The 16967-nt window shown below is 45.0% G+C and overlaps 1 protein-coding gene across 2 annotated transcripts in view; it reads left to right on the forward strand.

Moving 5' to 3' along the window:
• The window catches only part of THSD4 (thrombospondin type 1 domain containing 4), a 2294989-nt gene extending 2278319 nt beyond the window's left edge, over positions 1-16670 (forward strand). For both annotated transcript variants that reach the window (XM_086958405.1, XM_086958406.1), the window contains 2 exons: positions 11135-11279; positions 15512-16670. In XM_086958405.1, the coding sequence (XP_086814531.1) occupies positions 11135-11279; positions 15512-15654 (288 nt within the window). In that variant the 3' untranslated portion in view covers positions 15655-16670. The remainder of the gene's footprint in view (positions 1-11134; positions 11280-15511) is intronic.
• Positions 16671-16967: the final 297 nt, after the last annotated feature.

Genomic DNA, 16967 nt, shown 5'->3' on the forward strand with positions numbered 1-16967 from the left:
AGAGGTATCATGATCCCTGCCCCGGTACTAACCCCTAAAACTGCCCCTAGGCCAGAAGCCCAGAAAACTAAACTACCCCCTAAGCCCTAAAAACGACTGTCTCCCCTAAGTCCTAAGAGGTATTATGATCGCGGCCCCCGGCCCTGAACTCTAAAACAGACCCCAGACCCACAAGCCCCTTCCCAAACCCCGAAAACCCACCGGCCCTAAAAACTACCCCAACCCCCAGCCCAGAAAACTACCCCGACTCACCCTCAGCTCACAAAACTACCCCAACCCCCCAGCCCACAAAGTACTTCAACCCACCCCAACTTTAAATAACCCCGACCCACTCCCAGCCCAGAAAACTACCCCCGCCCCACCCTCAGCCCACAAAACAACCCGACTAACCTGCCACCCCGACTTACCTCCCCATGATCTCTGCCTGCTTCTGTCCGTCTGTAAGCCCTACCTTGCATATGCCTTAACCACAAAGGCACATGCGTGGTAGGGCTTGCGTAGTACAGCCTTAGTAGTAAAGGCTGTTCGTTGTTCAGCCTTCGTGGTAAAGGCTGTTTTCCTTTGCCAGGGGATTGAGCAGTAATGTGTGTTCAGGTCCAGTCTGGGAACCAGATGCAGCCATGGCAAATTTTGCCAGACCAGCTCTCATACTGCATTGAAGTGAGCCTGACCACTAAAAGGAGGGTTTGGGAGAAATCACCCCCAAGACAATTTTGAGAAAATTAAAAATACATGGGCCAGATGTATCAAGCCTTTTGCGACTCACAATGGCCGAAATTCGCAGAATTTCGGCCTTTGCGAATCGCAAACTGCCTTTTTGCATGTTTTGGAAAGCATGAAAAAATCGCAACTTAAGGAATCGCAAAAAGATGTGATTCCTTATTTTGCCATAGCATTTAAGGAATCGCAATTTTTGCGATTCCTTAAATGCTATGTATGTAGCAATTTCAATTTGCGAATTTTGGTTAAGAAATCGCAAATTATCACCAACTTGTTGTTGATGGTAATTTGCGAATTCTTTAAAAAAAGCACAAATTGTCATTTGTTAAGGTGGCATGTGGCACACACACATACCGATAGGGCATGTATGTGCGCCATATGCACACACATGTACATTTCAGGGGTGCAGCAGGGTGTCTTTGAGACACCCCTGCACCCTTGAAATAATTCTCAAATTGCGATTAGCAAATTGCGAATTCGGAATTTGAGAATTACTTCACAATCATACCTATGGGCCTCCTGGCCCGTAGGAATGCATTGGAAATTATTCCTTATTTGCGAATTCGCAAAATGCGAATTTGCAAATAAAGAATATTAAGGAATCGCTAAAAAATAGCGATTTTGTACATACATTCCATTTTGCGAATTCTAAATAGCAATTCACAAAAAATTGCTATTTAGAATTTGCAAATTGGAATCTTGATACATCTGCCCCATGGTGTGCTTCACAACACACTTTTTGTTTTTATGGAACCTTTTCCAATTATTGATGTGTGGAAAATGGAGGCATGGCTCAATGAATAAATGAATGAACAGCTGGATGAGTGAGGAGTGGGTGGATGAATGAATTCAAGAATAGATGATAAAGACAATTAGCTATATAGAGCAAATGGTCTCAATGCATGGGCCAACGGTGGGTACTCTGGCTTTTCATTTGAGTTTCTGCATTAAAACATTACCCTCCCCAAACACCACCAGTCCTTATGAAACATACATAGACCAGATGCATTAAACCCAGTGCACTTATAGAGCACTTCAAAGAATTAAGAACAAAGTATAATGCTATGATCTAAAATTGGAGAGAGAGAAAGGGATAACCAAGTAATGGCTAGATTGCACAATGTGAAACCAGGAAACCTTGTATCAGACCCAGTTTCCACTCGAGCACATTGTATGATTCTTGGCAATGACTTGGTTTTTCACAATTCCTCCTTTTCCTTCATTGCCACGTGACAGCATGTTCTAAATATAACAATTAACAGTGTGCGATGTACAAAAACAAAAGACCATGGGGCATATTATCAAGAAATGGCGTTAACATTATCGCCGCTTTAGCGGCAGAAAACTGCCGCTAAAGCGGCGATAATGGGTGTAATAATATGCCCTAATGAATTCCCATAGAAGCCCATGTTCTGGTGTGAACATGGGCTTCTATGGGAATTCTCTACGGTGTATTATCAAGCCCATTATCGCCGTTTTAGCAGCAGTTTTCTTCCGCTAAAGCGGCAATAATGTTAAAGCCGTTTCTTGATAATATGCCCTTGTGATCTAATATGGCTGAGATACCCGCCACCCCCTCTCAACACAATCCCCAAAGGAGGGAAACCGGAAACAGTTCTTGAAGTTTTTGGAAGTGGGAGGGAGTGACCCTCCCGGCCGTATTTATTAAAACAAAAAATTTAAAACATTTAAACATTAATGTACAATTTCATACCACATTGCGATGTTTGGCTAACCTTAACAGATTCTCTAATACAGAGGTTCTCCTAGCCGAACTAACATCCTACAAAACATTTACTTGAAATATTGAAATTGTACATCCTAACGTTTAAGGGCCAACGGCAAGGTCGTAACCGGTGTCAAGATCCCTAACCAGACATACCCCCCCCACTTGGGATGGGCGACAGCACTGAGGCGTACTCAAGTGCAACTACTACCAATTTCCCTTGACTTGACGGGGGCACTTATCAACTCGACACCAGTTAAAGGTCGTTCGAAGACTCGTGTGAGGTATCTAGAAGGTATCGAAGACCTCCCCCCAACCCCACACAACTTACCGCATCTGCCGTCGCAGATGTCACTGGCCCCGGGAAATTCCCCAGGAGGAGCCTGTAACCCCTCCTACACAGGAAGGGGCCTTGACCGCCTTTCCTCTTCTTTCGGCGACCCATCCTTAGAAGGGACCGCCTCCCCGTTGAGGGGCCAAAGGCCACCTCCCCCGAGCGCTCCCATCCGTGTTGGGTGACGCCCACTCATAGGGATCTTCCAATTAGTGCTCACCGATCATGACCTTACCGCCCGACCAAAATAAATACGACAAATGCTAACTAAACGAAACTACATTGGCCACTATGACCGAAAAAGCCTGTTTATACATGGACCTTACATCCGAAGTTCTTTAATCACAAACTTGTAAAATTAGACCAATCTTTATTACACATTCAACGTCAACACAACACTACAATAACCTGTAAACGAAATAGAATAATTGATCAATTTTATTAAAACAACTGGCTGTCCTCAGGGGCTGGTGGGTGGGTCAAAATTGGCTCTTCGTTCCGTCTCGAGCTCACGTGCAGCGAGGAGGTGCAGCTTCAGAGCACAGGAACAAGAGGATGTCTTCTGGTCTTGCGTCCCTTTTTATCCATCTTCAGGGCGGGCGAAAACCCGCCCCTGCCTGCCCCGAGGGCGTGGCCGGCCGCGTCAGTGTCTAGGCCAGCCCACTCTAGGGCGGGAAAAAGCGCGCCCCGGCTACGCCGCTTCGGGCATACCAGCCGAGACGCGCCTCCCGCCCAAAATGGCTTCCCGGGGGGATCGAGGCACTCTGCCATACGTTCGGGGGGACCGAGTGGTCGCCCCTTTCCATATGGCTGAGATACCCGCCACCCCCTCTCAACACAATCCCCAAAGGAGGGAAACCGGAAACAGTTCTTGAAGTTTTTGGAAGTGGGAGGGAGTGACCCTCCCGGCCGTATTTATTAAAACAAAAAATTTAAAACATTTAAACATTAATGTACAATTTCATACCACATTGCGATGTTTGGCTAACCTTAACAGATTCTCTAATACAGAGGTTCTCCTAGCCGAACTAACATCCTACAAAACATTTACTTGAAATATTGAAATTGTACATCCTAACGTTTAAGGGCCAACGGCAAGGTCGTAACCGGTGTCAAGATCCCTAACCAGACATACCCCCCCCACTTGGGAGGGGCGACAGCACTGAGGCGTACTCAAGTGCAACTACTACCAATTTCCCTTGACTTGACGGGGGCACTTATCAACTCGACGCCAGTTAAAGGTCGTTCGAAGACTCGTGTGAGGTATCTAGAAGGTATCGAAGACCTCCCCCCAACCCCACACAACTTACCGCATCTGCCGTCGCAGATGTCACTGGCCCCGGGAAATTCCCCAGGAGGGGGCTGTAACCCCTCCTACACAGGAAGGGGCCTTGACCGCCTTTCCTCTTCTTTCGGCGACCCATCCTTAGAAGGGACCGCCTCCCCGTTGAGGGGCCACAGGCCACCTCCCCCGAGCGCTCCCATCCGTGTTGGGTGACGCCCACTCATAGGGATCTTCCAATTAGTGCTCACCGATCATGACCTTACCGCCACAGGCCGGATAGTTGACCGGCTATCCGGACCCCCCACACAACTCCTACCTAAAGGTCATGTTTCAACGATTTTAACCATGCTAAGAAGTCTCCTAAGAGTAACTCATTCCCCACCCAAGACAAATGCACACCATCCCCCAAATACATACTGTCATCATTAATACAGCTATGAGAAATAGAATGCAATGTCCTGGAACGGAACAACCTACTCACTCTATTGTTAAGCTTTCTAACAGAATGGTTCAAAGCAGGAATAGAGATAGCCCCCCGCCACACCTTTCGTGGAATCAAATGGGACCATGCAATCGTGCACCCCGGAACTCTCCTCGCCAACCAACTTACAGTGGAAAGCATTGCCTCCAGGAGTAGTCGTCTACCGATGGTGACCAAATCATTGCCCCCAACATGCACTATAACTATAGACGGCGGTGACCTTGTCCGCCCTAACAAACCCTCGAAAAATGTTTGAAACTGGTCAATACAGAGACCGCCCCTTCCGTAGAAGGACATCCTGTACCCGTATTCCCCAGCTACGTGAATCATGTCACCTGCTTTGAATACGTCTGCGGCACGCCTCACGTATGAGTGGCCCACGACCCACACCTCCTTTTTCACAGCCGGTGATGTCTGACCGCTGGCCCGGTGTAGGGTCAACTGCATAGTCCGCCCCGCCTCGTAGGCTTGCGTAACTGAAAACCAAACAAAAACAAGAAGCGTGAGTACATTATTACAGCTTCACAACATGTGCAACCGCACGTATCTTTTATAACAATTGGAGGACCAACGCCCCACTCGTTTCACCTGCTCAACATTAAGACCCCTGGCTGTAGCTTCCGTAGCAGCCCCTATCCGAAAGGAATGGGTCCCAAATTCGCCCGGGTTCAAGCCCGCAGCGGCAATTGACATCGCAAGCACCCGCTGAAACTGAAATTTCGTCAGTGGGGTGGCGTCAGCGTGTCTTAACAAAGTCCCCCCCCATGATGCCACCCTTCGTGCTAGGTAATCCTCTAAACACTTTACCGGACATATGGAGGACCCAGGAATCCTGCGTATGATGACGCAGTCACCCATCCCATCTTGATCAGTCTTGGACTTTACAAAGGAGACAGTCATTGTTTCTCCCCTGATCTGAACGTGTTCCTGACACAAACCCCCTGCCACATCCAGTTTGTTCCTTGCAACTAGTTCGCTTACCCGCATCGCTCCGTGAAATGCTAGCGTAAAAGCGGCTCGGAACAGCACCGCCTCAAATTGAGATGAACATGTGGCCGGGAGTGTGGCCAACAACTGGGACAATCTATCCAAACCTATCGGGCGCCTTTCATCTACTCTGCGACCCTCAAGGCATTGCCACCCACGCAGCGCTTTCTGTACAACGAAAGACGCTGTTGGGTCCTGGATAGCGTGTGCTCTGGCAACAAAGGAAATGGCAGCACGATGCCTCTGGGCCGTAGCCACCGATTTCCCAGCCCTACGCAAGGACATCAGGAAATTCACTACCCATTCCTCGTGACCCCAAAGTCGCTCTCTATCACTCCCCAAAAAGGCTAAATAGGCCCGAAACGCCCCTTCGTATGCCTTCCTCGTCCTTGGTGCTAGACTCTCTCCCACGAGGTGACGAAGTTCGGGGCACCGAGAGACCAGAGAGCTTCGGAAAAGGGTGCCGGCTCTGGGTCCGCTGAGGGGAGGAAACCCGAAAAAGCCTGCATTTGAAAACGAGACAGTGCGTCAGCCGCCTGATTCATCACCCCTGGAACATGCTTTGCTCTGAATAGCACGTTCAATTGCATACATAGTAAAACAATTTCCTTAAGCAGTCTTAAAATCAGTTTACAACGTGCTGCCTGACTATTGATGCACTCGACCACGGTCATATTGTCAGACCAAAATATGACGGAGTGATCTTTGAACCCATCGGGCCATGTTCTCAAGGCCACCAAGATGGGAAACAGTTCCAGGAAAGCAATATTACTCGTCAGACCATTCTCATGCCACCATGTCGGCCATCTTTGTGCCGACCACTTCGTGCCGAAGATGGCGCCAAAACCTATGCTTCCTGCTGAATCTGTCCATAGCCCCAGCTCTTCAGAAGACACGGCTGGTTCATTCCAGACGATTCTACCATTGAAGTCCGCCAGAAATGCTAACCAAATACGCATGTCCTGGCGGATCTCGGCCGATAGTCTCGTGCGATGATGGCACTCTTTAAGGCCGACCATCGCTTGGGCAATTGAACGGGAAAAGGGGCGGGCCATTGGTATTACCCTCAAGGCAAAATTCAATTGTCCCACCAACTGCTGTAATTGTTGCAGCGTAACTTTTGATGCATTTATACACACTTGCAGCGCAGCCCTGAACTTCAACACTTTCTCAGCTGGCAAACGGAAACACCCTTCAATGGAGTCCAACTCGATCCCCAGAAACTCGAGGCGAGTCGTAGGACCCACTGTTTTACCCGGCGCCAATGGCACACCAAACTGTTTCATTAACACACAAAATTCGGCCAAGGCCCGGCCACATTCAAGATCCCCGGCTGCCCCAAGAAACAGAAAATCATCAAGGTAATGCATTACATCTTGGAAACCTGTTTTCTTTGTGAAGACCCATTGTAGAAAACTACTGAATTTCTCGAAATAAGCACAGGATATAGAGCACCCCATTGGCATACACCTATCCATGTAATAACAACCCTGAAACATGAATCCTAGGAGACGCTGGTCGTCTGGGTGTACCGGGAGCAATCGGAACGCTGACTCGATATCTGACTTCGCCATCAGCGCCCCGGGCCCCAGGCGATTCAAAATGGCTACGGCCTCATCGAAGGATGCGTACCGCACCGAACACACTTCTGGATCGATTGCATCATTTACGGAAAGACCTCGTGGAGCTGATAAATTATGAATCAGTCGGAACTCACCGGGGTCTTTCTTGGGGACTACCCCTAAGGGAGAACAAACAAAATTCTGGACCGGGGGTACACTAAACGGGCCGGCGACCCGACCTCGAGTCACCTCTTTCCGGATCTTATCCTGTACTACGGTCGTATGCTGCAGGACGGAAAGTTGATTTTTACACTTTTCCACACCCTGAAAGTCCCCTACCGGGATGCGGAAACCATACGAAAAACCGTTCCGCAGCACCCCAGCAGAAGTACGATCCGGGTATTCACTGAGCCAAGGAATCATCGCCAGGGTATCAATCGGAGTAGGTAAAGGCGCCCCTCGGACTATATTAGACCTGTTTGGCACCTCCTCTCCCCCCGTTATCACCCGTTCTGGCTCTGCACGAGGACTCAGGATGGGACGACCCACAACCACTACATTCATGTTTGAATTTACACGATCCCTGAGGTCTAGTACATTTACCTCTGTTGTAATTAAAGCAGAAACCCCTTTTTCCGGTATTGCCGGTAGGTTTCGAGTGATCGTCGGCACCCGTACCTGATCGAAAGGGCGTCCCCGCATATTGCCGGGAGGATTCGCCAACATTACTTCCCACCAACGGCATTTTCAACATTCCTGACTCCTTCATTTTATCCCAAGTCAAGGCATCATAACAATCCCAGGTGAAACTTTTATTATGCTCCTTTTCCTTTCTGAACAGATTATCGTAACGGAACCAATGATTACCCTGGTGCGATGTCGAGTACCCCATGATTCGTGATTGATAGATTGGGAACTCGGAAAGCAACTCAGGTCTACGTTCCCCCAAGATTGATGTAAAGATTCCCCAAGCATTGCCCCAATTGCCGATATTCTCATTCACTTTAAAGGCGGCCATTTTTGCGCGCCAAACACTCGGATGCATGAGATCCTTCTGACTCTTTACATGCTCTACCTCATAATGATCAACAAGCAATGAGAAAATGTTCACATACTCCCCCGCCCAAATCTTTTCCTTAATTGCCAAAGGAACATGTTGCCCCAACTTTTCTCTCCGAGAGGGTGTTGACTCATCCCTCGCGATCGGCAATGGCCGCTTACCTGCACCTGACGCTGCCTCTGTGGTCGCAATCGTCCCTGGTGTCTTGTCCCCTACTGCAGCCGGCACGGGCACCTTGGCTGCTTCCCGTTTCTCACGCAATTGCTTTATCAGCGCCTGCGCATCGACAGCCGTGGCGCCCTCGTTACCTTTACCCAACCACGCTGCCAATTGTGCTGCCAGCTCGGGCGGCATATCATCCTCGGACACGGGGGTGACCACAACGGGAATCGGATTCCCCTCCTCCGGCACGGGAGTTGGAGCCTCGAGCGGGGCACTGGGACCCGGGGTGTCTTCACCCGCTGCCCCCCTCCTGGGCCTCTTGTTTTTCCCTCCCGGGGCTGCTCCCGCCAAAGGACGTTTTGGACCCCCTTCCTCATTCTTGTCCACCCGCTTCTTTAGCTCGGACATCTCCTTCATGAGAACACGCAGCATCTGGTCAGTAGTCATGCGCTTTCCCACCTTCTTCGGCATTCTCCAACAAAGTAACTGCAAAACAAACAAGAACGATTAAAACGCTCAAAATTGGCTCTTCGTTCCGTCTCGAGCTCACGTGCAGCGAGGAGGTGCAGCTTCAGAGCACAGGAACAAGAGGATGTCTTCTGGTCTTGCGTCCCTTTTTATCCATCTTCAGGGCGGGCGAAAACCCGCCCCTGCCTGCCCCGAGGGCGTGGCCGGCCGCGTCAGTGTCTAGGCCAGCCCACTCTAGGGCGGGAAAAAGCGCGCCCCGGCTACGCCGCTTCGGGCATACCAGCCGAGACGCGCCTCCCGCCCAAAATGGCTTCCCGGGGGGATCGAGGCACTCTGCCATACGTTCGGGGGGACCGAGTGGTCGCCCCTTTCCATTGTATCTACAGTAACACCCTAGGCCACAAACAGTGGGCAAAAGACAACTTACTTCCAGCTCTTGGTTCATTAATCGCATCGTCATCAGGGCAGTGGCAAGGGGTAATGATTGTTTCTAGGTTACAAGATTACAACCATTTCTAACAATTGTCATTCAATGCATTTGTATCATTTATCATATTAAACTAAACAGTGTTTACAGTGGCCACATTATTAAGAAATTAGATGTTTTGAATTTTGAAATGGCTTAATCATATGGTTTTGACGGATGGCTCCGCCATCATAATGGTACAGTTTGTCAAACTTTTAACTTGTTTTCCTGAAATGAAATTTTGTTTTTGAAAATAGAAAAACGAATGATCCCTGAACCATGGTCAACTTCCCACTGTAAATCGGGCGGGTGGTAAACTAGCCAAACCTCAGATGGCACTCCCTCCGTCTGGGCATTGCAGGTGTATGTCAGCCACGGATACAAAGTATGCGTGGCTGACATACACGGTATGGTGACATACGGAGACGTAAGGGTGGCGCAACCCCGTTGCGCCACCCGTACGTCTCTTTCCCTATGTTACAAATGACGCAAAAGTGGTGCAAGTGGCTTGTAAATAAGCCCCTTAGAGTTTTGATGAATGTTAAGCTACCTCACAAACGCGGACGATATCAAGTGTGCCTTATTGCAAGTGCCTTAGGCTACATGCACTTGTAATATGGCAGACAGACATCTGCTAAGTTGTTAAGTAGGCCTGGGCAATAAAATCTGTTCCGCTTGCGCAATTTGGGTAATTTTGCGTTCTGTGGAGAACGCAGCATTTCCAAAAATTACGCAATTAGCGTCTTCGCAGAATGTTTTGCTTGTTAGCGTTTTCAAAATGTGTGTTCACAAATTATTTCCCCCTAACAGGCAGTGTTTGCGAACTGGAAAAAAGCATCGCGAACAGGCGGAACAAGCAATTCTGCGTGTTCGCTGAACTTTTGTGTGCTCGCAGAGATTTTTTACAGTTTCGCAGAGCTTTGCATAGCGCAACTATGCAAATTCCGCTCACCCCTATTGTTACGTAGTATCCCATTCCCCAATATTTTAATTTTCCCTGAGTTTGCATGGCTAAGTAACCATGGGCCATATTATCAAGAACAGGCGATAAAATTATTGCCACTTTATCGGCAGGAGAATGCCGCTAAAGCGGCTATAATGGGCTTGATAATATGCCCTTGTGAATTCCCATAGCAGCCCAGGTTAACACCAGAACCTGGGCTGCTATGGGAATTCACAAGGACATATTATCAAGCCCATTATCGCCGCTTTAGCTGCAGTTTACTACTGATAAAGTGGCGATAATTTTATCGCCTGTTCTTGATAATATGCCCCCATGTTTTAACTGCATCGCTGCGGCGGCTTTTCCCGCTGTGTGCGGCAATTTTTAAAAAGCCGCGTTAGATGACGAGCTCAGCTCGTCAACCGCACACGACCACCGTGGCTGAAGACGAGCTGAGCTCGTCATCAGCAGCGAAGGGGTTAAGAGCTATCTGCAGGATATGGGGAAATAACACAAGAACCTCCACATAGTGGAGCGCCTTGTGTTTTACAATTCTTTATTGATTCGAAAACGGATGACTACTAAAGTATTTTTGGGTTGCATTTTAACTCTTGCAACGGTTTTGCCTTCATAGTAAATAGATGCATGTTAGATACCCGTAAATACATGACACACTCATGTCAACATTTTAGAATAGGAAAGCGGGAGAGTTTGAAAACAATTCGCGGGACACAGCTAGAATACATCAATTTTTGTGTTAAAAAGTCGTGAGTTTCCAGCCTGGATCAGGTCGGTATGTATGGTGACAGTGTCTAATAACAGCGTTCATCGACATTGAAAACTAAACATTCTGCCTTAAATCACTCACCAGTCGTCAGTTTGTTTTTGTGATGATTGTTATTTTCTCATTTGGTGTAAAGTAAAATCTCCTTCCTTTCAGTGTTCAAAAACCTGCGAAAGTGGATTCCGAGTGCGAGAAGTGCGGTGTTTGTCCGATGATATGACACCTAGTGATCAATGTGAGCCACAGATGAAACCGGAAGAAACTGAAATTTGCAACCCTCAGGACTGCATACCGGAGATGGGTCAGTAGAGAGTGCTGCCTTAGTACATACCACCATCTAGTGGCAAAACGGTATATTAACATCATGCAAAAATTATTTGAGGAGTATTTTTCACTATACAACAAATATAGGGTGGTAGTGGAACAAGATGCCGCTTCTCGTAAAATGAAGTTTTTCGTGGGCATGTGGTATATAAACAGAAAGTATACAGAGATGATATCAGTAATGGTCCCTCTCAGGGTAATGCCACATCCTACCACCTAAGATGTGATTGCGCAAACGGTATATTAACATCATGCAACAAACATATTTGCAGAGTATTTTTTTATACTAATTAACAATTTTTTTATGAAACAGATACACAGTAACCATTATATCTATTTATTTTCGTTCAGATAGCATTTAATAAAAGCTTATTCAGCTCATTAACAATTCAGTTTTTAGAGTTTAGTTTCCTCCAATAAATTCTCCTTTTGTAAAACGAATTAAGTAAGATTGATCTGCGTAAATCAAAGAGCTGAAAGAGAACTGAGTATATCAAATACAAATATTTGAGTGGACCGGAAACAATGCGCATCAGTAGAGCATTTTATTATCATCCACAAAGAGGTACTCTCAGCCACGGCCCGTGGAGGGAGTTGCGGTGCGGCAGAGAGATGCGGGGTGGGACCGCAAAACCGGAATAAGGATAATTGGAGGTAAGTAAACAATTTAATTAATAAAACAAATTTTGTAGCGCGTGCTGCATCGCATTTTGTGATGCAGGGCTCGCAAGAAATTCGTTTTATTTATTAAATTGTTTACTTACCTCCAATTATCCATTTTCTGGTTTTTAGCACCCTCCCCCCACCCTCTCACTCCCCCGCCCCGCCTCTCTGCCCCACTGCAACTCCCTCCACGGGCCGCGGCTGGGCACTCTGAAACAGTTTTTATATAACTGAGCTTCAGTTCTCCTAAACACATTCCTCAAATAGATAAGATTAATAGTTACGTTTTCATCACGTATCGTTGACAGTAGCTATATGGAACGGTCTTTATATGTAAGGTTAAAGCAGATTGGACTAACAATATCCAGAATGCCCATCCTTCTCTTGTCAGCACATAGTACGTATATGTATATTTGCAGGGCAGGACTGCGAACCCAAATCAGCCCTAGCATATTTTGCCCCGTATGATGCATAGTGAGTGCAGCACGTGAGCCTGACTACTTCAAATGGGGGCTTTGGAGAGGTCTGACCCCAAGAAAATTTGGGAAACAATTGTGCATTCTACAACATATTTGTCATTATATATTCAATTGTATTATATTTTAAAGCACAGTATATGATGACCTTACTGTGCACCAGGATAAGGCAATCTATGTTGAGGCTCTTCAATAATTCCCTCACTATCACCCTCCAACAGCACCTCTCATCTCTCCATAGCCCCTCTCTCACATATCATTTTTTGTTTTATAGCACCTCTCATACAAGTGAAGTGTGTCGGAGCACTTTACATTAGACACACAAATAGAGATAATGTGTAAACCAGGGTATAGAAAATGTTAAATAAGGCAAAGGAAACTACAAAGTGTGGGATTCACATTCCACCCATAGTGGAAGACACTTTTTTAGAGTGCCTGGTCTGGAGAAGCACAAACTCAGCATTCAGAACAAAACACTGTGGTTAGGGTTGACTTTCAAAATACGAATTTAATTCTACACAAACAAACCATTTTTAGAAACATCAAGATAATGAAATACTCTGAATAAACAGACTTTTCTTATGTTCAGAAAGATTTTATTAATTTTTAAGGCAAAAGGAAAAAGCATAAATACAATACAAAAAAGAGGAAGGAAGTTACAAGCGTAAGTGGTCAAATAACCAATATGAAGCGTAATCAATCATAATATGTAAAATTAACATATAATAATACAAAAGAACAGACTTTTCTAACCTGCACCATGCAGCTTGCATGCAGGTCTTTGTTGGCAGTTCATAACTCACTGTGCTAGATTTAACTTATGAACTGTACAGTAACAAAAGAATATCTGTGACAAAAACTGTATGCACATATGCTATGAACATAAAATATTGTTCTTTGATATGCCTGGTACACGTTCTTGGCATATTAAACCTCTGTATAACTTAGAGTCAAAACTGCCACTATACAATACTCCCATCTCTCTCCAGCAGGTACATTAATCACCAGAGTTACCTTGCCATTTTTATTGTTGTAAAGAACTGCTGATAGCAGCAGGAACTTTGCAGTGCTTTTAAAACTGCTGCACTGCTACTAAACTAGCCCCCAGTAACAAAGTCCCCCCCTCTCCTTCCAGCCTCCCGGTGAAACGCCTAATGCCCATTATTGTGTCAATTGCTTACCATCCTGAATTCAAACATGTTGTAAAAATCATCACTGACCTTTTTTAACTTTGAGATCTTGTGAGGCTGATTATCCTTTCAAAAGAGCCTCAAATTTGTCACATGCAATACTTTTTTTGAGGAATCATTTCTCCTCATAGTCATGATGCTCTCAAACCTTTCAGGGAATGGTATCAATGGTGATGTGGTCTTCACAGGCGTGGTGTGTATGTGGTAATATCACTTTGTTTACCAAATTCTACTGTGTTATTAGCCAGAAAGGATTCCTTATGGTGCTAAAATCTATATAGTTAACTAGTCATGTCAGTTTACTATAATACGCCTCTATTTTTAGTGCATCCCTTAGTGCAGAAGAACTCACCCAAACCCTGTTATACGCATTTCAGAAAAAGGGAAAGTGGGGGGGCGGTTACAATCATCTCTTTTAGTATACCTGTTGCACTGAGATAAAGTTGAGATACCGAAAAGATAAGAGTGACCCTGTACATCTCCACAAGCATTCTATGGTAAGTCGCAAAGCTCTGTATCAACATGAGATTGTTAGTCGTTTTTCACACGTCATGGCCTTTGCAAGAACATGATCTAACATTTTGTAAATTACTTAGGTCCATCCATTCATGTCTACCAAAAGAGCTGTTTCACCCCTTCAACTGCAATCTTGAGGACAAGCACATCTTCAACATACACAACAATAAGGATATCCTCGCTTGAAAAGTGTCCAGTTCAGAGTGACCCTGCCCTCTCTATTTCCAATGGAATGCACTTTAGATCAACGAGGGCTATGAATGTCACCTCTTATCAGCATTCACATTCCCCTTGTTCACTCATTAGTGTTTCAGAGATTGCTCGTTCTATGCTTGACATACTTTAGATCCTTTAGTCACAGTAATGGGGGAGCCTGGAGTTTAGATTCTTCCATTGGATAAAAATAAGTGCCTTTGCACAGTATGCTCTCTTTTATCTTGTCTAGAGATCTCTCTATAGAGAGGGAATGGAAGCATTTGGGAAAGGTTACATGACATCCAAGCAGTACATCTGGAAATTTGGACTGACTCTGAAATGATTGGGAATCCCCAAAAAGCTAAATTATATTTAGACGTAGATCGAAGGGTCTGGTTTAGAGTTTGGGAGCCAGGGTGTTCCATCACAGAAATGGCAGAGTACCTTGTCTGCCAAACCCTCATTTAGAGTCAGACAGACCACCAGCTTTATGTCTGCGGCGCCCTCTTTGGCTCCTTTGCAAAGCTCGTGCCATCAGCCCGACAGAGTGGGGGCCTTCAGAGTAAAGCCATGAGTCACCTGCCCTAATTAGAGCTGACAGTGTGTTTTTTTCTGCCCATCACCTCAAGGAAAACTCTGCAGTCATTGGTAGAAAACAAATTGACATCCCACACCCAGGGTGAAAACTCCCAGGGCATGGGGATGCTCAGCTTTTTTGTTTTCCATGAACAAACCCTCACTTTGGGAGTTTGTTTCTGAAAAAATGTAAAGCCACCTATCTCACTGCAGATGTACAGCGCATCTTTAGTGCCTTTTCAAGGAACAGCCATTCAAGGTGTTTCCTTGGAAGGCAGAGAACTCACATCACTGATGGATGCAGAACCATTCACCTAATTCTAAATCTGCACCTATACTTTTATATTTTTCTTTGGGTCACAAATTGGCAAGAATGAAAAACAATTTTCGATCCACTGAGTGCCGCTGTACTAACTTTAGGAGAAGATGTGTAGTTTCTCTCCTGCTTTGCATCCTTATTTCCATACAATGCATATGAAGACTAGACAAGAAATAATCACGCCCTCATAAATGCTGTAAAACTGATCACTCAAAATATGTCTGACAATGTGTTTTTATTCTGTCTGATTCATATATGTTTTATGTTTCCCTAGATGAAAACTGCAAAGATAAATATTACAATTGCAACGTGGTGGTACAGGCTCGACTCTGTGTCTACACCTACTATAAGACTGCTTGCTGTGCTTCCTGCTTGAGATCAGCCACTAGACAATCAGGGTTTTTGGGACGAAGATAACATCTACTTCAATATTCTCAAATGGCAGAAGAAAACATCATGCCTGGGAGGCAAAAGAAGTGTTTGCTGATTGTGTGGACTCTTAAGAGATTCTGTCCTACTGAGGATACTGAGTCTATAGTTTTAACACACACAGAATTTGATCACATTCCGACATTTTCAGTAACCGTCATATTTGCATAGGAGCTTTCTTTCTTAACTATTAAAAGTGATATTGCAGGAGCAATATCATCTACAGCACTAAATTCCAGTTTAAGTTCCCACTTAAGCGCTTTAGAAACATTGAGCAACACTAAAGTTAAATATTTTGAATTATTTATCCTAGGTCTTTGTGCAACACTTGCAAAGTGGATTTTGATGTTAAGTTCAAGTTAAAGTTCCAGATGAGTGCTATGATGCCAAATTTTGTTTGGGGAAAATAGTTTGGGATTTTCTGACATTATTCAAAGATTTCTCTCCTGCATCTGTAGATGATTGCGACGTTTATTTACAAAAACCAAAAGCACTCTATACCTATTCAGGTATCCATTGTCAATACCATCATCAAGAAACATTAATTCGCCATCTAAAATGCATTCCTTGCAGCATAGATATCTAAAAAGCCATAGGTGACCAAACATATGAGCGTTTTACCCTCAAAATCAATTCCTAATGTACATGACTTCTTATGTAACATTTTATTTTTATAAAGTAGGAAAAATGGTTTGATTTAAAATGGTCCAGCACATACTTTTGATAAATAAAAACATCCTGAAGTCTTGAAATGAGGGACTTGGCTATCTCAAATGAATGTATCATTGAATTATGTTTACATCCATTCATTCCTTGAGTGTGGTTAGTATAGCCTCTATTTCTATTCATTTGTTTGTTCTTCCAAACAATCGTGGAGTGATTCACAAATTTTACACATAATTAACTATAGGCAAAACATCAAATGTACGCATGGTGAAACATGCAAATATTGAGGTGGTCTGTAACATAAGTGTGAAAGAGAGAGGGTTCCATAGGATGCAACCAAGAAAAAAACAGGAGCTTCAGTTAAGTGATCAAGGATAATTAATGCAAAGTTTGTGTACATCAGCAAAGAAGTACGTTGGAGAGACATTCATACACATTCCGAAAAACACTTTCTGTGGTTTTTGAAACAGCCAGCATAGTGCTTATTGGGCAGGTAATATTTTACTATAATTGTGATGAAGCCCACAACACAATTCGAATTTATAAACATGTGTGTGGGAAGTACAGAAACTAATAGAAAATTCTATCTGTTGGAGAAAAGGAGAACATATTAAAATGTTTAATTTACCATGTAA

This window comes from Lissotriton vulgaris, chromosome 2_1, assembly GCF_964263255.1.
Source record: "Lissotriton vulgaris chromosome 2_1, aLisVul1.2, whole genome shotgun sequence".
Taxonomy (NCBI): Eukaryota; Metazoa; Chordata; class Amphibia; order Caudata; family Salamandridae; genus Lissotriton; species Lissotriton vulgaris.